This window comes from Oreochromis aureus, linkage group 3, assembly GCF_013358895.1.
Source record: "Oreochromis aureus strain Israel breed Guangdong linkage group 3, ZZ_aureus, whole genome shotgun sequence".
NCBI lineage: Eukaryota > Metazoa > Chordata > Actinopteri > Cichliformes > Cichlidae > Oreochromis > Oreochromis aureus.
This window is the reverse complement of record NC_052944.1, coordinates 36,646,430-36,669,984: the sequence shown is the minus strand read 5'-3', so window position 1 is coordinate 36,669,984 and position 23,555 is coordinate 36,646,430. Positions and strand designations below refer to the sequence as shown.

General features: G+C 40.1%; 1 protein-coding gene across 1 annotated transcript; it reads left to right on the top strand.

The window, feature by feature from the left end:
* Positions 1–4,315: 4,315 nt before the first annotated feature.
* Positions 4,316–23,554, top strand: LOC116320087 (deleted in malignant brain tumors 1 protein-like; the record flags this gene model as incomplete). The annotated part of the gene is given in 12 exon segments (XM_039600426.1): positions 4,316–4,411; positions 4,508–4,823; positions 4,939–5,253; positions 5,369–5,680; positions 5,796–6,107; positions 6,226–6,402; positions 6,660–6,971; positions 7,496–7,828; positions 7,948–8,259; positions 8,357–8,689; positions 9,587–9,719; positions 23,479–23,554. Coding segments are annotated over 12 exon segments (3,027 nt in total), but the record flags the coding sequence as incomplete, so codon positions are not given.
* Between the last annotated feature and the right edge of the window lies 1 nt (position 23,555).

Below are 23,555 nucleotides of genomic sequence, written 5' to 3'. Positions count from 1 at the left end.
ATGTTTCAGCCCTATGTTCACGTGGCAGTTTTTTTTTTTCGTTTATTACAAAACTTGTGATGTCTTGATGTTTATTTATTGAAAATAAATGTGTTGTTTAAAAAAGAAAATTCTTTCTTGGCCTTCACACAACAATTCTGATAGCTAAAGAACCAAAAGGGACAGGCCAAAATAATAATAATAATGATAATAATAACATCATAATGTCGTTGGGACTGGAGAAGAGTTGTGGAATGATAACAAAGAGAAGGAAAGCACTCAGAACTAAGGGGATCAAACAACCTAACCTCTGTCGTCCACTTATTGATGTGTTTTATAGTGAAATTCAGTGTAAATAGTCAAATTGATCTGTACAAAACCATACTGCAGAGTATTTGAGTTGTGAATGGTTTATCTCCAGGCGCTCCCTGGAATCGGCTCCCCATTGGATTATACTGGTGAGTCCACATCTTAATATCCAGCGCCCTTGGCATCCGTCCCCAGGTCTTCGCAGAGCGGGAGTGCATTATCAAAACCTTCGCCCCCTATGCCGATCAGCTAAACTGGCCCTGGTTAACGCTAGATCGCTAGCCAACAAAACCTTAATTTTGAATGATTTTTTCACCACTCAGAATTTTGACTTTCTCCTGGTGACCGAAACTTGGCTGAACTTGGGTGAGTTGAGCCCGTTCTCTGAACTTGTTCCCCCTGACTGTAACTACCTCAAGTCGCCCCGAACGTCTGGTCAAGGCGGAGGATTAGCCACTGTTTATAAAAACCGCTTTATTTGCTGGCAGGTAACAGTGGACACTTATGGCAGTTTTGAACTCCAGTTATTTGAAATCCACTTGTCCACTCCGGTGCTAGTGTTGTAAAGCACTTTGTGATTTTTATCTTTAAAAAGCGCTATAAAATAAATTTTACTTACTTACTTATGCGCTGGTGTATTGACCTCCTAAATATAATAAGAACTTTATACAAGACTTTTCTGAATTCTTGGCAGGTATTCTACCAAAGTACGACAGTGTTTTAATCGTAGGGGATTTTAATATTCATGTTTGCTGTTTAAATACCCTGCTGACCAATGATTTTTTAAACCTTATAGACTCATTTAATCTTGTTCAGTCAGTCAAAAGCCCAACTCTCAAAAGCAGTTATACCCTGGATCTCGTACTCTCTTACGGCCTATCACTTAAATTTTTCGGACAACATGCCTGTCCTATTTGAGACTCCCTTTTCAGGTCAGCCTGATATTGTACCCAACATCCAATCTCGTATGATCCATTCAAATACAGCAGATCGCTTCCCCTGTTCCTACAAAAATCTAAATCAGGCATTACCTACTAACAGTACCACTCATTCGACCACTGATAGTCTGCTTTCCCTGTTCAACTCAGCTTGTCTGGAAATACTGGATTCCATTGCTCCTTGTACCACTAGGTATCTAAAACCTAAAACCCAACCGTGGTTAAATAATGACACCAGGGAACGCAGACGGGCATGTAGAAAAGCGACCGTCTCCAAGTGTCGTTTGAGACAGAAAACTGAGGTCACTGCCTTTGGTCCTTCTGACCATTATGGCTTTGGCCTCTTAGAAAATTACAAAAGAAAAAACATTTGCAAGAAAGTTAGGGGTGATTTTTGACAGCAATTTGACATTTGATAAACAGATAAATAATGTAGTCAAAACCAGTTTCTTTAATCTTCGCCTAATTACAAAAGTTAAGCCCTTTCTGTGTTTCAGAGATTTTGAGAAAGCGATCCGTGCCTTCATCTCATCTCGCCTCGACTTCTGTAATAGTCTCTACTCTGGTGTCACCTCTTCATCAATCAGCCGACTGCAGCACGGCTCTTAACTGGCACACGCAAGCAAGATCATATATCTCCTATACTTGCATCACTACACTGTCTGCCAGTCAGCTTTCAATTTGACTTTAAGATCTTAACACTTGCTTTTAAGTTGTTGCATGGACTAGCCCCCACATACCTTGCTGATCTCCTAGCTGGTATTCTCCCCCAAGATCCTTGAGGTCTGCAGACCAAATGCTTTTGGTTATCCCTAGGTCCAGAGTAAAACACAGAGGAGACCGGGCATTTGCTGTGGCTGCCCCCAAACTTTGGAATGCATTACCTTTGCATATCAGATCCTCCCCAACACTGGATACTTTTAAAAGTCGTCTAAAGACCCATTTTTATTCTCTGGCTTTTGATTCATCATGAATTTGTTACTATTATTCTTTTTTATGATTTTATTCTCTTTCATAGAATTTTATTCTCTTCTAAAACACTATTCTGTTTTTTATGTTTATTGCCTTGTCCATTTTATGTACAGTACTTTGGTCAACACCTGTTGTTATAAAAGTACTATATAAATACATTTGAAGTTGAAGTTGAACTTTGAACGTCAAACGTTGCCTCTTTCTCCATAAATGCAGCTCAGATCCAGAAAGAAATCGTGAAATTTTTTAAAGAACCTACAAGATTACAGAAATTATTTTAGCCACCTTAAAGGAAACTTTTAATATTTTCAAATGCACATTTATGAGAATGACATGGAAGATATCTTCAATAAGGGGTGACGTTCCACACGTGTTACAGACGTATGTGTATATGTGTGTGCATGAGACAGAGAAAGAGAAACAGTATTCTTACAATTGATGGTAACGTCTCTAAAATGTTTTCTGATGTTGGTTTTAGTCCCTGTAAATTAAAAAAAATAATAATAAAATAAAAAACCTGATCTGTTCAGTTTTCTAATTGTGGATGTGTCATGGTCCTCGGTCTGATTTTAGGTCAGTGTTCAGATTTTTGAGTTAAGTTGTACTTTCTGGGGTTATGGATTTCTGCTTGTATTTTATTTCTAGTTCTGGTTTCTAGTAGCGATGGCACGATACAACTTTTTTATATCCGATACCGACATCATAAATTTGGATATCTGCCGATACCGATATGATATAGTTCATTTTATAATCAACCACACTGTTTTTTTAAACATCTTGCTGCATTTTGTAAAAGTTCATACTCAAGTATGATAAAAGGAAACCACCCCATATCCTCCACCTTATAATGCTTAATCAACTTAATCTACTTTAGTTTAATGCAAGTGTAAAACAAAAGCACAGAAATCAATAAATTTTCTACAATATTTAAATAGATTCAACATCTTTCTTTAACAGAATTGCAGACTGCACAGATGGTACCTTCCCAAAGGAAAAAGTACTATACCTTACCAGGGTATATATTAGACTTAGTAGTTACTATGTACAATAATGGATTTCTATACATTTTACATCAGATGAAAACTTTAGTTGTAAAATTCAGATAATTATTTTTTTAAAAGCTAGACATGAGAATAAGAAAGAAGAGTATTTCTTTGTGCCCCCCTTTCCCTGTTAATACCCTACTTGGCCCCCTGGCAAAACTTTGCTAGACCCACCCCTGCGCAGTTACCAGCCGTCAGCTACGTAGAAAAGGATCCTGGTGTAGAAAGTAATATTAAATGAATTCTAACAACAGCTTATCAAGCTTAAATGTTCTGCTGTTGTTTATTCGCTGGTTTCCTCTTTCTGGTGCAAAGTGGGTGATAAACAAACAAGAGAGACGTGACTCACAACAGAAAAACCGATCAGCTGATCATTGATCAGTTTCATGATTAAACTAGCAACAGGAGAGGGAGACAGAAGAGGCAGTCACTCCATATGTCGGTTTGTGGCGGGGCATGGCCTGCGGTGCAGTGCAGGGAAGGCAGACGCACCTGCACGGCATCTGCAATCACGCCCCGCCGACTTACATATTGTACTGGGTCCTGTGGTTGGGGTTGTTGTGGTAATGTTGAGCGGGCAGCGGGAGCGCTGCAGCTCTGTGTGCATTGTGAACAGCAACCGTGTGTGTCAATAAAAGGATGCAAAGCATGTTGATGTCACCGGGTCTGCCGTGGTCATTTACACGGTTTTTAAGCTTACATAGGAATGCTTTACAAACATTTAGAGATGAACTTACACACTTGCTTTACTTCTCTGGGATAACTTTCTCGGAGATGAAATGCCGGTTTCGTAGCGAGGCTCCAAATGCTCAACCAGACCGCCAAGTGGTCTCGCACGACACAGCCGCTCTATCATGTGACGCATACTGCTCCAATGTGCTAAGGTTATGAGCTGGGTTACGCTATGTCGAAAATTTTGTGAAGTGCTTTTGTGATATTTAATGGATTCGATTCAATTTTTTATTTCTCTCCGATATCCGATCCAGTAATTTAGGTCAGTATTGGACCAATTCCGATACGTAATATCGGATCACTCCATCTCAGGAATGAGTCGTTGGGCTCATTGAACGCAGCATGGATAACTTCTTGGAGAAGCTTGAGGCTGCCGTGAACACTCAGAATAAGACCTCTGAGCGAAAACTGGATAACATCTTGGAGAAGCTCACGGCGGTCATGAGTTCTCAGAATCTAAACCTCAGAGTCATGTGCTATGCGCAGAGGTATTTTTTTTTCTGTTCTCAAACTGATCTCCCTGTTGGAACTCAGTCTGGGGGGAGTTCTTTTTCTGGGCCTGGATCAACTCGATGCTCTGGCAGAGTTGAAATTTACCAAAATAACGTCTGGGGAACAGTCTGTGATGATGGCTGGGACTTAAATGATGCTCACATGGTCTGCAGACAATTAAACTGTGGGTCGGCACTCGGGGCTCTTCAATTAGCTCACTTCGGTCAAGGAACTGGACAGATTTGGCTTGATGATGTGGGCTGTTCAGGAAATGAAAGTTCTCTAACTACATGTGTACACAATGAATTTGGATCACACAACTGTGATCACAGGGAGGATGCTGGTGTCATCTGTTCAGGTGAAATAACCTGAAATACTAGAAGACATTGCACTTCAGGCAGTTCCTGTGTGTTATGCACTAGTTATAATGCCACTAACATGTTATAAAAATGTTAATCTCTTTTCCCTCATAGATCCGATCAGATTATCTGGACCTGGATCAACTCGATGCTCTGGCAGAGTTGAAGTTTATCACAATAACAGCTGGGGGACAGTCTGTGATGATGGCTGGGACTTAAATGATGCTCACGTGGTCTGCAGACAATTAAACTGTGGGTCCTTAGCACTCGGGGCTCTTCAATTAGCTCACTTCGGTCAAGGAACTGGACAGATTTGGCTTGATGATGTGGGCTGTTCAGGAAATGAAAGTTCACTAACTACATGTGTACACAATGAATTTGGATCACACAACTGTGATCACAGGGAGGATGCTGGTGTCATCTGTTCAGGTGAAATAACCTGAAATACTAGAAGACATTGCACTTCAGGCAGTTCCTGTGTGTTATGCACTAGTTATAATGCCACTAACATGTTATAAAAATGTTAATCTCTTTTCCCTCATAGATCCGATCAGATTATCTGGACCTGGATCAACTCGATGCTCTGGCAGAGTTGAAGTTTATCACAATAACAGCTGGGGGACAGTCTGTGATGATGGCTGGGACTTAAATGATGCTCACGTGGTCTGCAGACAATTAAACTGTGGGTCAGCACTCGGGGCTCTTCAATTAGCTCACTTCGGTCAAGGAACTGGACAGATTTGGCTTGATGATGTGGGCTGTTCAGGAAATGAAAGTTCACTAACTACATGTGTACACAATGAATTTGGATCACACAACTGTGATCACAGGGAGGATGCTGGTGTCATCTGTTCAGGTGAAATAACCTGAAATACTAGAAGACATTGCACTTCAGGCAGTTCCTGTGTGTTATGCACTAGTTATAATGCCACTAACATGTTATAAAAATGTTAATCTCTTTTCCCTCATAGATCCGATCAGATTATCTGGATCTGGATCAACTCAATGCTCTGGCAGAGTTGAAGTTTATCACAATAACAGCTGGGGAACAGTCTGTGATGATGGCTGGGACTTAAATGATGCTGAGGTGGTTTGCAGACAGATAAACTGTGGGTCTGCACTGGAAGTTCCTCAATCAGCTCACTTTGGTGCAGGAACTGGACAGATCTGGCTTGACAATGTGACCTGTTCAGGAAATGAAAGTTCTCTAACTGAGTGTCAACACAGTAGATTTGGATCAAACACATGTGAACATGGTCATGATGCTGCTGTCATCTGTTCAGGTGAGAAAACTGTTGGATATTCATGATATTGCAAGTTAGTCTGTTCTTTTGTGTCTTTCATGAAGTCCTTTTTAAGTAAGGACGTATTAAATTATTTTTCATGTTCTTTCCCTTTTAGATCTGATCAGATTAGCTGGGTCTGGATCATCTCGATGCTCTGGCAGAGTTGAAATCTTTCACAATAACATCTGGGGAACAGTCTCTGATTCCAACTGGAACTTAAATGATGCTGAGGTGGTTTGCAGACAGTTAAACTGTGGGGCGGCACTAGAAGCTACTCAATCATCTAAATTTGGTGCAGGAACTGGACAGATCTGGCTCACTGATGTGAGCTGTTCAGGAAATGAAAGTTCTCTAAGTGAATGTCAACACACTCGATGGGGAAACTACTACTATGGACATTATTATGACGTTGGTGTCATCTGTTCAGGTGACAGAAGATTTTGATATGGAACAAATTGCATATCGATGTTTTTCAGTGATATGTATCTGCATTTTCTCTAAGGGATGTATATTGAAATATAGTTTTGGTTATATCATTTACATTAAAAGGTGACATCAGATTAACTGGACCTGGATCAACTCGATGTTCTGGCAGAATTGAAGTTTATCACAATAACAGCTGGGGAACAGTCTGTGATGATGGCTGGGACTTAAATGATGCTCACGTGGTCTGCAGACAATTAAACTGTGGGTCGGCACTCGGGGCTCTTCAATTAGCTCACTTCGGTCAAGGAACTGGACAGATTTGGCTTGATGATGTGGGCTGTTCAGGAAATGAAAGTTCGCTAACTACATGTGTACACAATGAATTTGGATCACACAACTGTGATCACAGGGAGGATGCTGGTGTCATCTGTTCAGGTGAAATAACCTGAAATACTAGAAGACATTGCACTTCAGGCAGTTCCTGTGTGTTATGCACTATTTATAATGCCACTAACATGTTATAAAAATGTTAATCTCTTTTTCCCCCATAGATCTGATCAGATTATCTGGGCCTGGATCAACTCGATGTTCTGGCAGAGTTGAAATTTACCACAATAACAGCTGGGGAACAGTCTGTGATGATGGCTGGGACTTAAATGATGCTGAGGTGGTTTGCAGACAGATAAACTGTGGGTCAGCACTGGAAGTTCCTCCATCAGCTCACTTTGGTGCAGGAACTGGACAGATTTGGCTTGATCATGTGACCTGTTCAGGAAATGAAAGTTTCCTAACTACATGTGTACACAATGAATTTGGATCACACGACTGTGATCACAGGGAGGATGCTGGTGTCATCTGTTCAGGTGAGAGTGGTTTTAGATACTGAAAAAATTGCAATGCAGTCTGTTCTTGTATCTCGTACATTCCTTTTTTTATGTAAAGAAAATATCAAACCATAGTTCTTGTCATTTAACTGATAGGTCCGATCAGATTAGCTGGGCCTGGATCAACTCGATGTTCTGGCAGAGTTGAAGTTTATCACAATAACAGCTGGGGAACAGTCTGTGATGATGGCTGGGACTTAAATGATGCTCAGGTGGTTTGCAGACAGTTAAACTGTGGGTCGGCACTGGAAGTTCCTCCATCAGCTCACTTTGGTGCAGGAACTGGACAGATTTGGCTTGATAATGTGGCTTGTTCGGGAAATGAACGTTCTCTAGCTGAGTGTCAACACAATGGATTTGGAACAAACCGCTGTGGACATCGTCAGGATGCTGCTGTCATCTGTTCAGGTGAGATGCATTGAAATACTGAAGACATTGCAGATCAGTCTTTTCTTCTGCGTTTTACATGGAGTCCTTTAATTAATGCAATGGAAGTTTTAAAATATCTTTCATCTCTTATGTAATAGGTCCAGTCAGATTAGCTGGGCCTGGATCAACTCGATGTTCTGGCAGAATTGAAGTTTATCACAATAACATCTGGGGAACAGTCTGTGATGATGGCTGGGACTTAAATGATGCTGAGGTGGTTTGCAGACAGTTAAACTGTGGGTCCGCACTGGAAGTTCCTCAATCAGCTCACTTTGGTGCAGGAACTGGACAGATCTGGCTTGATGATGTGACCTGTTCAGGAAGTGAAAGTTCTCTAGCTGAGTGTCAACACAGTGGATTTGGAACACACAACTGTGGACATTTTGAGGATGCTGGTGTCATCTGTTCAGGTGACAATGGTTTTAGATACTGAAAGATTTGCAATGCAGTCTGTTCCTTTATCTTGTACAATCCTTTTTTTAATGTAAAGAAAATATCAAATCATAGTTCTTGTCATTTAACTGATAGGTCTGATCAGATTAGCTGGGCCTCGATCAACTCAATGCTCTGGCAGGGTTGAAGTTTATCACAATAACAGCTGGGGAACAGTCTGTGATGATGGCTGGGACTTAAATGATGCTCAGGTGGTTTGCAGACAGATAAACTGTGGGTCAGCACTGGAAGCTCCTCAATCAGCTCACTTTGGTGCAGGAACTGGACAGATTTGGCTTGATGATGTGGCCTGTTTAGGAAATGAAAGTTCTCTAACTGAGTGTCAACACAGTGAATTTGGATCACACAACTGTGGACATAGTGAGGATGCTGGTGTTATCTGTTCAGGTGAGATACATTTTTAATCATTAAAAATCTGTGTAAATAGAACTTTTTGGTTTTTCATCCAGCCTTTCATCCACCCATTGGTATTCAGTTAAGCTGTACAGTAAACAGTATGTTGGTAAATCATTGCCTTATTTTTTGTAAATACAATAAATATCATGCTCCAAGAATTTCTACATCTGTGAAGACAAATGTCCTCTTAAAGACATTGACATTTTTCAGTAACTGCCTGTCATACGAATCACTTTTCTAGTATTGCATGTAAAACTTGCCTGCAGGTGTGATCTTATTGTTAATTAAATCCTCATTGGATGCTGACGGGTCCTAACTCACTCTGGTTTGGATACAAATGCAGCTTGTCAGACAAGGCTGAATCACTCATGACAGTGATCTTGTTGAAATTTGCAACATAATCAGTTTCAATTTTTAATCTTTTTTTAAATTGAAAATCTCTAAGTTCACTTGCAACATAAGAAGCTGTGCAATCCTGTGCACACATTTTGAAATGCTCACACGTGCTTCTGCTTCTTGTGTTAAAATATTGTATTAAAATTTTATTTATTTCAGTCCATCTATTAATTTTCTATTGTTCATTAGACAAATATTAAAAATCCTAAACGTATTGTGTAATTGAAGTAGTGAAACTTGTATATAGATCAATTATCAACAATATCAAAACTATAATAAAACACAATGACATGCTATAGCTCAGTGTGCTTTGTTGGAACAATGTTGAGGTGGTCAGCTGTCTTAAAAATAGCATCCACATGAATGCCAGGACAGAACTCTCCCAGCAGTACATTCAAAATGATCTGAAATTGAAAATACCTGAGAGATATCTAAATATTGTGGCTGATTAATTTACTCACTGATGAAAGGTGATTTCTTTTCTTTTGTCAGCATGTGGTAGGATTGTGAAAAACACAGGAAGTTTGCCCTGGCAGGTCATTATAGACCCACGTGGAGAGTTTTGGTGTGAAGGGTCTCTGATTACCAACCAGTGGGTGCTGACAGCTGCTTCCTGTATATCACAGTGAGTCACCGGGTCACTTTCACATTGGTAATCATGTTACACGCGACTGCTGGTGCTCATTTTACGTTTACTGTAATAATTTTTCTTCCACTACATTATGTCAAAGTTATTCATGAAAGCAGGAATGTTTAATTATCTGCAATTTATATTTCTAAGATAGTGGAGCTCTCCACCATCTCTGTTAAGTAGTACAGCTAGGGCTGGGCAAAACGATTATTTTCCTCATCAATGAATCTAAAGATTATTTTTTTTCCTGCTGCCAATTCGCTGTCTCACATTTTCATCTTTCGCCGATTCTCATAATCAGCCTGCGCGCATTTCGACTCATTTTGTCAGCATGGGCCACAAATAAAAACCAACTAAACAGCAGCTGCTATATGTTACTGCTAAGCAAGTAGTAATAAGATGGCATTAGTTCAGTGGTTCCCAAACTTTTTTTGCTGGGCCCCCCTTGTTTAACAAGAAAAATGTTCGCGCCCCCCCACCCCCGCGCGTGCACGCGCGCACGCACACGCACACGCACAAACACATCCTTCAACCACACCACCCATATTTTGCTCCATTGCGGTTTATTTCACACCTCAAACATTTATTAAACAATTAAGCAAATACAAATAATCTGCAATAACTTACAGGTAGTAAGAAAATAAACTACCAACTCTTTTACGCTCAGTCCGCACCTACACGGGTATTTTTGAATGCGCAGCTGTTTCGGGCACATGTAAACGGCGTATCGAATCACCGAGAACGGAGATTTTTTAAAACTCCTTTTTTTTGCGTTTACGTGTGGACAAGGAATACAGAGTTTGTCACGCAATGTCAAAGGTATGTGCCTTTTTCACGTCACACTGTGCGCCACGTTATTGTTTACATGAGATGAATTGCAGAATGGCGCAGTTACTGTCCCTCTATTTAGAAAGGCAGAGGCGTCAAGGTGTGATTATTTTACGTGTAGTTGTTTTTTTCCTGTGTAATAATATTCAACATTGCTATCAATACATTTTTCAAAAAAACCCTCTACAAAATGGGTTCAAAAACATAAACAACTGTGGGATACTGTTTGTCCGTGATTTGAACAGCCCAGCGCTGCTCCCGATGCAGGGAAAACTAATTCTGCAGGGAGACCTACCTCAGCACTTGTGCAGGTGAAGCCAAAGGGAAGATATGCTTCACCATATTTTCTAGTCTTTGGCTTAGAATGAAGTTGGTTTGGAAACATATTCAGCTATGCTTCATCTCCTGCTTTGCGTTTGTGTGGGCGCCCCGTGCTAGCAGTGTCCAAGCATTGTTTTTGTTTTTGTTTTTTTTCCCTTTTCATGCCGCGCCCCCCCTGCAATAGGGGCGGGCCCCACACTTTGGGAACCACTGCATTAGTTCAAAATGGCGGCCAACCAAACCGGTCGGTTTCGTGCGTGTGCGCATGCACGTTCAGGTGTGCTGGGGGTATGCGAGTTCATGTGTGGAAATACACAGGGTGTCAGAGAGGTTATATGAGTTCATGTGTTTTTAACTTAATTTAAACAAACCATAGGGTTTTTAATTAAACTATTTTTATCGCTTTGGCATGTCTCAACATTCATTTATGCAGACATATGTGTCCTTAAGAGCAATTCTTTGTTTTTGCGTGTAGGGGTGGAAGCTGTTTTGCTTCACAGTGCTCCTTAACAAAGCCCGAATGCTTTTTATTTACATCTAGTCAAAAGTGTTGGTAATAGTGTTTTAATCACACTAATTTTGTGATTCCGACAATGTCTCAGCAGGCCGTGATGCAAGCATTTTATTTTAAAAACGGCACAAATGGCAATTTCTTCTGAATGGGTAATGTCACCATCTTCACAAGCGTTTCATTTGATCAAACCACTAGTTTTAATTTAGCTAGTTTTTACGCATCTACTGGGGTTTCTTTCACTGGGTGATGCGATCATTTTATTTAAAAATCGGGATTTCGGAATGTTGAACTAAGAGGGAGACAGAGCCAGCTAGTTTTTTCAACACAGTAAATGGTCACAAATAACATTCAGCCCCTTTAGAAAATAAATGCTATAAGCAGGCAGTATCACTCTTTCAAACTAACTGCGTCTTAATCACACTAATTTTATGATTCTGATGTCTCCTCATGCAGCGATGCAAGCATTTTATTTTAAAAACGGCACAAATGGGAATTTCTTCTGTACGGGTAATTTCAGCCTTCATGACTGTTCACAAGTGTTTCATTTAATCAAACCACTAGTTTTTAATCTAACTAGTTTTTACGCATCTACTGGGGTTTCTTTCACGGGTTGATGCGATCATTTTATTTAAAAATCGGGATTTCGGAATGTTGATCCAAGAGGGAGACAGAGCCAGCTAGTTTTTTCAACACAGTAAATGGTCACAAATAACATTCAGTCCTTTAGAAAATAAATGCTATACGCCTACTTCTAAAACACGTTGCACACGATGTCACCTTTTCCCCCAAAGTAACCAGTATCGCTCTTTTCAAACTAATCATCTTTTAATCACACTCATTTTGTGATTCTGATGTCACAGCATGCTGCGATGCAAGCATTTTATTTAAAAAAACGGATCAAACGGACATTTCTTCTGTAAGGGGTTTCATGGTTTCAGAGTAGTTTTTAACACAACAGATGGTCGCAAATAACATTCACCACCCCTTTAGAAATAAATGCTGCAGTGATACTTCTAAAACCAGTCGCCCAGACCCGCTCCGTCTTTTCAACAGCTGGCTAATTGTTTGAATTTGTTCAGGATTGCAAAAGCCCACCGCGGGTATCATTTAATTGTTGGGATTCCTTAGGAAAAGGTAAAAGCCGACAGGTGTACCAGTCGAGCGGGGACCCGACCTATTGTTTAAAGTGGCCGGTATCGGCTCTTTTTGTAATTCCTCGAGGTGATGCCCTGCAGGTGTATCGCCCCCCAGACTTATCGGCACCCCATCTACTGTTTTTGGAAGCACCCGGTCCTATATGAAGCGTTCCTCAGAGCGTGAGACCCTCGCCATTTCGCGTCAGGACCAGCGCCGGTGCAGACCATTTTCTACCCACACAGAGCGTTTCTGACCAGCCGGCGTTGCTTATGCATAAGAGAAAAGCGACAATACAACGCGGTTCTCTGCTCCAAGACATCAGCGGTCCTTTTACACGGTAAGCATGTGTGTTATAGCCAGCGCGTCATAAATGTCTGTCTGGCAACGCAGATTATTCAAACTGTTTTTAAACGTGACCCATTTGTTGTCCAAAAAACATTTCATTTAAATTTGCTAAGTTACTGATTTAAAAATATATATTTTCGAATTTTTGGCTGGATGTCAAACATATGATAGACTCTTGAGCATATTTATATAGCAAAATTCACAGTGGTATAACCATGTTAAATATAAGATGCCCAGCTGTGATACAGCCAAAACACTCTGCTTGTATAATGCCATATTCTCTCCCAGCATACCCTTGTCTCACAACAGGGTGATTCCCAAAGTACGTCTCAATAAACAGAGACGCTAAAACCAGAACACAAAGATAAAGCTGGAAGATCAAAGATTAAGGTTTGTGTTTTTATAGCATGAAGTAAACTGTCCCCTTGTCTTCTAGGCCTTGGCGTGCGTACCTTAGAAGTCAGATTATACATTAGTCATACTTCCAAAAGCATTTTGAATTCCATTTATAACTAAGCTGTCAAGCTGATATCAGACATCTTATGCTCACCTGGAGCAAGTATACCCAACTTCAAAACCTTACGGTGTCAAATTCACAAAGCCAACATGGGCTCATTCAACACAGGGGCCAGAAGTGCATGTCACCCTTTACTGACACACTGTAAATACGTTCAATACAGGGCAACGTGGCTAACAGCCTTGGAAACGCTTTACATGAAATAAAACTTTTTAGAAAACCTTTTACAAGAATAAATGTGATGATCTGTTTTACCTGAATCAAATGTATTAGTTTGTTTACTTGAAATAAAACTTATTTTGGAAACCCTGTACATGAAGTAAAAAGTATCGTGTTGTAAGTTCTGGCATTAATATTTCCAGCTGATAAGGAGACGTATTGCATTTCAAATGCTTTCTTCCAACTTTATCTTTGTGTTCTGGTTTTAGTGTCTCTGTTTATTGAGACGTACTTTGGGAATCACCCTGTTGTGAGACAAGGGTATGCTGGGAGAGAATATGGCATTATACAAGCAGTGTGTTTTGGCTGTATCAGTAGATCTAAGAAATACACCTGTTATTGGTTATTAAAAAGAGTTAGCTGTGGTGCAGGTTTAATTTATCATTTTTGCATGAACTGTTAAAGAATTACAGACAGCTTTATACCGATAGTGCAGGCATTTTTTACTTAAATGGTAAATGGCCTGTACTTGTATAGCACTTTACTTAGTCCCTAAGGACCCCAAAGCGCTTTACACTACATTCAGTCATCCACCCATACCTCTTTTCAGCTATAGAGGTAAAGGTATATTTCATGCACTTATCAGTATACAGTTTAAAGGCTTGCATTAGTGTGCATTGGTGCACAGCTGGGCATCTTTTATTTAACATGGTTATACCACTGTGAATTTTGCTATATAAATATGCTCAAGAGTCTATCATATGTTTGACATCCAGCCAAAACTTTGACAATATATATTTTTAAATCAGTAACTTAGCAAATTTAAATGAAATGTTTTTTGGACAACAAATGAGTCACGTTTAAAAACAGTTTGAATAATCTGCGCTGCCAGACAGACATTTATGACACGCTGGCTATAACACACATGCTTACCGTGTAAAAGGACCGCTGATGTCTTGGAGCAGAGAACCGCGTTGTATTGTCGCTTTTTTCTTATGCATAAGCAACGCCGGCTGGTCAGAAACGCTCTGTGTGGGTAGAAAATGGTCTGCACCGGCGCTGGTCCTGACGTGAAATGGCGAGGGTCTCACGCTCTGAGGAACGCTTCATATAGGACTGGGTGCTTCCAAAAACAGTAGATGGGGTGCCGATAAGTCTGGGGGGCGATACACCTGCAGGGCATCACCTTGCTGTGCAAGTTTAAAACAATGAGGGTGGGGCACGCAGTTGCTGAGCTCCGGTGTAACTGGCCAAGATAGGCCTAAGGGACCGCTGTTGCTGACTACTTCAGAAAATAGGCGAGACCCTGCTCAACTGGTACATCTGCTGGGCTTTTACCTTGTCGAGGAATTACAAAAAGAGCCGATACCGGCCACTTTAAACAATAGGTCGGGTCCCCGCTCGACTGGTACACCTGTCGGCTTTTACCTTTTCCTAAGGAATCCCAACAATTAAATGATACCCGCGGTGGGCTTTTGCAATCCTGAACAAATTCAAACAATTAGCCAGCTGTTGAAAAGACGGAGCGGGTCTGGGCGACTGGTTTTAGAAGTATCACTGCAGCATTTATTTCTAAAGAGGTGGTGAATGTTATTTGCGACCATCTGTTGTGTTAAAAACTACTCTGAAACCATGAAACCCCTTACAGAAGAAATGTCCGTTTGATCCGTTTTTTTAAATAAAATGCTTGCATCGCAGCATGCTGTGACATCAGAATCACAAAATGAGTGTTATTAAAAGGTGATTAGTTTGAAAAGAGCGATACTGGTTACTTTGGGGGAAAAGGTGACATCGTGTGCAACGTGTTTTAGAAGTAGGCGTATAGCATTTATTTTCTAAAGGACTGAATGTTATTTGTGACCATTTACTGTATTGAAAAAACTAGCTGGCTCTGTCTCCCTCTTGGATCAACATTCCGAAATCCCGATTTTTAAATAAAATGATCGCATCAACCCGTGAAAGAAACCCCAGTAGATGCGTAAAAACTAGTTAGATTAAAAACTAGTGGTTTGATTAAATGAAACACTTGTGAACAGTCATGAAGGCTGAAATTACCCGTACAGAAGAAATTCCCATTTGTGCCGTTTTTAAAATAAAATGCTTGCATCGCTGCATGAGGAGACATCAGAATCATAAAATTAGTGTGATTAAGACGCAGTTAGTTTGAAAGAGTGATACTGCCTGCTTATAGCATTTATTTTCTAAAGGGGCTAAATGTTATTTGTGACCATTTACTGTCTTGAAAAAACTAGCTGGCTCTGTCTCCCTCTTAGTTCAACATTCCGAAATCCTGATTTTTAAATAAAATGATCGCATCACCCAGTGAAAGAAACCCCAGTAGATGCGAAAAACTAGTTAAATTAAAACTAGTGGTTTGATCAAATGAAACGCTTGTGAACATGGTGACATTACCCATTCAGAAGAAATTCCCATTTGAGCCGTTTTTAAAATAAAATGCTTGCATCACGGCCTGCTGAGACATTGTCGGAATCACAAAATTAGTGTGATTAAAACACTATTACCAACACTTTTGACTAGATGTAAATAAAAAGCATTCGGGCTTTGTTAAGGAGCACTGTGAAGCAAAACAGCTTCCACCCCTACACGCAAAAACGAACTGCTCTTAAGGACACATATGTCTGCATAAATGAATGTTGAGACATGCCAAAGCGATAAAAATAGTTTAATTAAAAACCCTATGGTTTGTTTAAATTAAGTTAAAAACACATGAACTTATATAACCTCTCTGACACCCTGTGTGTTTCCACACATGAACTCGCATACCCCCAGCACACCTGAACGTGCATGCGCACACGCACGAAACCGGTCAAACCGGTTTGGTTGGCCGCCATTTTGAACTAATGCCATCTTATTACTACTTAAGCAGCTTAAATGTGGTGGCCACTTCCACCTTACTAAGCCGGCAAACGACTGAATCACTTCCTTTTTTGTTAAAATATCCCCATAGTGTAGAACTGCGTGTTTGGGTGGAGTGATTTAAGTCGACTGCGGCTGCCTCACTCATGTTGCCGCTACTCGCTGCCGCCCTGTATGTTTTGAAAGTGACGACGTATCGACGCACATTTTTTTATGTCGACGTATTTCACGCGTCGATGTAATCGATTACGTCGACGCATCGTCCCGGCCCTAAGTACAGCATGTAACTGATCAAGCAGACCAATTCTGTAAGTGGTCCACATCTCTGGTTTAACTGCTGTCCACAACACATAGAGCAGGGGTCTCCAACCTTTTACACCCAAAGAGCCATTTGGACCCGGTTTCCACGCAAAAGAAAACACTGGGAGCTGCAAATACTTTTTGACATCTAAAATGAAGATAACACTGTATATATATTGTTTTTTACCTTTATGCTTTGTGTGAACAACTAAGGTGTGCTGCTTATGAAATCCATGAGGTGCTACAGAGAAAATTATATTTTATTTATGTAATTAACACATTTTGAACTCTTAAAGAAATATAACAAAAGCAAAGACACCCAGCTGAACTAAAATGATCCATGCAGCAAACAAAAACTGTTGTGAGCCGCCACCCTTATATCGCCTTTGGGCTGTTGGAACAGCCAAAATTCTGCCTAAATATGTGTTTTACCTGGTTAATGCGTGCGGCGGGGCGTGGTCTCCAGCGCCGCTGTAGGGGAGGCGGACGCACCTGAGCGACACGCTTCGCTGCCTTTACGTCTGCGCTATCTGTGCTGTTGTGTTGTTGGTGGTGTGTGTCGGACTGTGAGCTGAAAAGCTACAGCCAGCTGTATGCGTACAGCAACCGTGTGTGAAAAGTGCTCAATAAAGAGATGCTCAAAAGCATGCTCATGGAAACATCGTCGGGTCTGCCGTGATTTGTTTACAATGGGACTTCTGCTCCTGGTATGGAACGCCAGGACTGCCATAATGAATTACTTAAATACACCATTAAATAATTAATTAAATGTGGCAATAATTAATTAAAATGGGAATTAATTAATTAAATAAATAGTTATGACACATGTAATTAATTAATTATTGACACATTTAATTAATTATTTATGTATTTCACATTTTAATTAATTATTGACACATTTAATTAATTATTTCATGATATATTTATTTATTTCATTTTGGCAGTCCTGGCGCCTGGCTCTCATCATGAATTAATTTTATCTGTCAGACTCACCCATCAAACTCACGGGGCGGGGTTAACGCTGCCCATGCAGCTTCTCTAACATTTGATTGGTTGCCGTGCAATGTAAGTCAAAACAGGTCGATCCTAGATAATCGATCGCTTCTGTAGACTTGAGGCAGCCAGGTATCCCAGAATGCGTTTCAAATCACAGGCAGCAATGGTGGTGGTGTAGTTTTAAAATACCCCGTTTTTCTGTCACCAACTACACTTTTAACAGTGTTTTAGCCGCGAATGTCGCGCCGTAATCTTCACGTCTGGTCAGGTTGTCAACATAGAACATGTTTGCAAAAGTGCTCAGATGTTTTCAGAGATTTCAGTAGCTCTGCTAACAGTCAGCATGCAGAGTGCACCGAGGGGGGTTACGTCAACCGGTTTGTTTACATATTCCACTCTCCGCGTTCCACATGTTGCATTCGCAGATTCTCATTTTCACTGAACGATCGTCTCTTTCCGCCTGGTCTTGTGTCTCTGTGCTTCTGTAACATAAAGAACGAGCTGACATGTTTCTCACGACACCAGCGATCAGCTCAGCAGGCCCTCAGTTTACCTGCATGCATCCTCCTCCTCACCTGTCAGCTGTTTAACACCTGCTGCTAATTCAAGAAACACGCCCACGTTACCTGGTGATAGTCACAGTTTAACTGGGCAGCCGGTGCTCGATATAACGCAATGTCAGCGCATTTTTCTGCACAACATAAGTAAATATAGTATTTTTCCCGAGCGCAGAGCTGCTGGAGCTTGTTTTCTTACAGAGCACTTTGTAGGCGAAGCCACTTTATCGGCAGCTGATGTCCAATTACCTGCACACAGCTTTGAAACCTCACCTGAGTTTTAGCTCTCAGTGGTTAAACGCTGGACTTAATTCACTCAGGTTTTGTCTGTCGGGTCACGTTTACTTCGCTGTTTTATTTACAACTGAGCAAATCGGTTTGGCTGAGGTTAAAGTTACGTTTCATAACTGCATAGTTTTACAGACGTTTAATGGTTCACTGGCACATGTGTTAGACTGAACTATTCGCTTTTCTTTATCTGGTGTGTTTCGGATTTAACAGTGAATTTTGAGATTAAACTGACTTTTAAAATGTTTTTATACAAAGAGGAAAGAGAAGGCGCATTTCCACCGAGAGGAGCAGAGTTTGCAACAGCGTGTTCATCATGAAGACTGCAACCTGGACAGAAATATTATATCATCTGTTTTTAATAGTTATTTAACTGTATTCTAAGCACCAGCTATGTTAGAATTTTTAGAGTTTACTTAACTAAAAATAAATGAGCTTAACATATAATTTGTGTGATTTCTCTCTCTCTCTCTCTCTCTCTCTCTCTCTTTTCTTTTTCGGTCATGTTATGTTTAACTGTAAAAGGTTTGTTACAAACTATGAAACACATCGTGGAGACTTCTGGATGTTAGAAGAAAACTAATACTGCTCATGAATGAGACTAAAGGCAGGAAGGTGTCCTTTAAAACTAAACATGTTAATAGGACCTCCCTATTTATATTGTAGTTTATGATATAGCACGTATATTTCAGTAATAGCCTACTTATTTCAGCAGCTCACATGGGCGTTATCTGTGATACTCCTTAACTATAATTTATCCAAGTTAATGTCAGTTAACCATTCAGACAGTTCTTTTGCAATGAAAAACATAAACACCCATGCTGCGTAATGTTTACATTATAGCTGCTTATGCAGTAACCATGGTAACCACGGACTCTGAGCGGCTGGATCGACGGAGGTCAGACAACAATTTTACATGTATGATCTTAAAACAGGACACAGCCAATATCCGTGCTGGCCTCATATCAAATGTGACCGCAGACTGAGTCTATGTTTGACGTTTGCTTTATATCTAATCTTCCTGTCAAACATTTAAACAGCAGCGAGTCTGCAGCTGAGGGAATACAAACTCAAACTGTCGGAACAGGTTCGATCGTGGATTCATTTGGTAATTTATTAAATGTATAACTGTTAGTCTAATCTGCTGCTGAGTCTCTTACGCTGATGAAAATGCAGATAACACAGATCACGAACTGTTCAACCAATCACTTTCATTCCACTTTGATCTGCGACAAACTGACGGTTCATCTCTGTTACAGTGTTTCGTTAGACTGCTATATTTTTGTGTTCTTTATGCTGTAGATTTTCACGTCTCTGGAATAGTTGGCAGTATTAAGGATGCTTTTCTGTAAAATCATATTGATATGACCCGTGACATATTCGTAGATGACAGTTAGATAGTCAGCTGGGAAACTCTGTGTTAACTCAGAGATCTGAAGATGTCATGGAGATGCTGATCTTGCTCCGTGGTGTACAGGTCCGTTTACCCTCATGATTAATATTCACAATAAAAATATTAGCCGAACATCATGAAGTCTGTATGTGTTTCATAGTGTCGAACCACCTTTGTACAGTTAAAGCCAGCAGCTACTACATGACGGAAACACCAACGTTATCTCTCTTCTGCGTTTATACGCAGGTCACGCTGATTACTGAACAGAAACCCAAAGATCAGCTGTTAATCGAATTTATTTGCTCTCCCTCCTCCTTAAACATGTTTTTAATGTTAGTTATAATTCAGAATTGGCGACTGAAACACGTAGGACACATACGAACATCAGGAAATAACACCCCGATAAATATAACCTCAGTAAAATAAGTCAGTGTCAGCGGGGGTTATTACAGCTGTGTACCGGGGCCTGCGCTTTGTCGGCGGTAATAACAGCTCGATTGCTTGCGAGGCGAGCGGGTCTATCCCACGCTTTGCCGTGAGACTGGCCAGACATCTCCGAAATCATCGAAGCACTTTTGCAAAGAGGCTGTATCTTGACAAACCGACCAGACATATGAAGATTAAACCACTACATTCTCGGCTAAAAAAATATTAAAACTGTTTTTGGTGACACACAAACAGGGTTTTTCAAAGTTCAGTTCTGCCGGTTGTTGTGGGCTAAAAACAATGGCCACCAGGCCAAAGCAATGGTTTTGAGTCGATCAGCGTTAACCCCGCCCCCTGAGTTTGATGGGTGAGGCTGACAGATAAAATTATTTCATGGTGAGAGCCAGGCGCCAGGACTGCCAAAATGAAATAAATAAATATATCATTAAATAATTAATTAAATGTGTCAATAATTAATTAAAATGTGAAATACACAAATAATTAATTAAATGTGTCAATAATTAATTAATTAAATGTGTCAATAATTAATTAAAATGTGAAATACATAAATAATTAATTAAATGTGTCAATAATTAATTAATTACATGTGTCATAACTATGTATTTAATTAATTAATTCCCATTTTAATTAATTATTGCCACATTTAATTAATTATTTAATGGTGTATTTAAGTAATTCATTATGGCAGTCCTGGCGTTCCATACTCCTGAACCTCTGCGCACAGAGTCCGCAAATCGGGGCTATACGAAGTCAGTTTACGCAGGACTGTAAGCTGTCATCTGTGAGGTGGGAGGGGTGTTTGTTTTTAACATAGTTCATGGTGGAGAATAGCTGCTGACATAATGTGGATCCGAAGATCCATAATTGGCCTACCTGGGGTTGAAAGTCTCGATAAATGCACGCGGTTTTCAAGGGTATACCGGCTTCATGAGTGTGACTCTTATTTTGAGCGATGAAAAAATAATAGAATATAATTTTATTTTTATATTTCAATATCACAATAATCTTCCAATTTAAAACTACAAGTTAAAAAGAACTAACATAAATAAAATACACTTCAGCTAAATACTTCTAATTTATTTTCCCAAACCAGGCGGAGCCGCAGTAGAAGGACTAAAGAGCCGCATGCGGCTCCGGAGCCGCAGGTTGCCGACCCCTGACATAGACGGACCATAGTCTAAAATATCATGAGATTTTGTTTTCTCAGAGAACTGTGATACCTCTCATTGTTACTATGTTAAATGACAGATCCATTAAATGCAAAGTTACAGTCAGCAGCTTGTTGTCTTAGCCCTAAGAGATGTGTCATCATATGTTGATGATGACCTAATCCTACTCTGCAATTTAGGAAAATAGAACCAACCCTGGCTAGCAGGTGCTTCCTGATATAAACTCAGATGATCTAAAGTATGACACTAAATGTGATTCAGAGCAGTGTTTTTCTTTTGTATGTATTTTTAAAGCAGTTCAACAATATCATTATCACATAACAAAATATCTAAAAGCTTCCATGTTATTTACAGTAAGATGTATCCACAACAGACAACATAAGTTTTTTTTTTGGTTTGTTTTGATGTATGAATGGATGTAGGATTTAAATGCATAGAAGTGCCAATGAAATGCATCAGTGTTAGGATTAAAAACTGGTATGTAGTCCACACTTTCGACAAAATTTGAAATGGAGGCTCAGTGAGACAGCCTTTTGTTGCTATGTCATCTAATATTGGTTATGTGATTTGGACGCACCAGCACATCCATTAACTTTTTATTTTTGAAGGTTAGCATAAAAACTTTAAATAAGAAATCTTCTGCTCTGCCTGAAGATAACAAAATTCAACTATGCAAACACACACACAGAAACACACACACTTTATATCCTTGTGGGGACATCTCATTGACACAATGCTTTCCCTAGCTGCTTACCCTAACCATAACCATCAAAAATGAATGCCTAAACCTGACACTTACCCTAAACCTAAACATAACCTAATTGTAACCCTGACACTAAAACCACATTTTGAGTCTCAAAGGCTACGTTCACACTGCAGGTCTTAATGCTTAATTCCGATTTTTTGATCAAATCCAATTTTTTTGTCTGCTTGTTCACACTACAAATAAAATGCGACATCAAACGCGCTCTAGTGTGAAGGCTCAAAGCGGCCCGCATGCGCAAAAGAAGACGTCACACACAACGCGCTCTGTTTAGACCCAGAGCAAACAGTATTGTTTGACTGATGGCCCTTAATATAAAGACTTCGGACTTTACGTGTCCCAATTTTGCTTTAAGTTGTAAAGTTATTTTGTTACTTACATATGGCCTAATAATGATCCTTATTGCTGTTTCACAGAGGAGCGGTGCTTCAAAGGATAGTTGCAGATTTCTGTCAGAATCTGCAGATTATACAGTACAAATAAAATGTTCACGTTTCTCCAACGTTGTCTTCCAAACAGTTTCACTGACATCTACACTGGATGGCCAGGAAGCGTTCGCGATGTCTTCTCGGGCGCTTCTCCGGCGCTGATAATTGGCGTCTGTCTTGTGTCAGTGACGTAAAAGATGGATTCAATGCGACATGACCGTTCACACAGCAGTCGCTTTCTAAAACATTGGATATGTATCGGATTCAGTACCGCATACGAAAGTGACCCAGATCGGATTTGAAAATATCGGATTTGTGCCGTTCACACTGTCATACCATGATCGGATACGGGTCGCATAGGGTCAGAAAAGTCGGATTTGATGCGCTTTCGCCTGCGGTGTGAACGTAGCCAAAATGCCTTCAGACTCGTGGGGGCTGGGATTTTGGTCGTACAAGGGCTGCCGGTCCCCACAAGTATAGTAAACTTCAAATTTTTGGTCCCCACAAAGATGTTAAAACCCATCCATACGATATCCATGACATTATTTACATTGCTCGTGATAAAAGAGTCTTTTTTTAAGTATTTGTGATAATTTATGCAATTAATGTGTCCATTACTGAAAACGTGTACTGAAAACATTTATTAGTACCTATTCTGAACTTTGATAACAAGATGCCTCTTTTGTGTTTTGTTAAATCTTTTTTTAAATCAAGTGATAAACTCAGCAATAAAGTAGTCCATCTGGGCCAGCACATTCAGTCAGCTTTCAGTCAAAATGTGGTGATTCGGA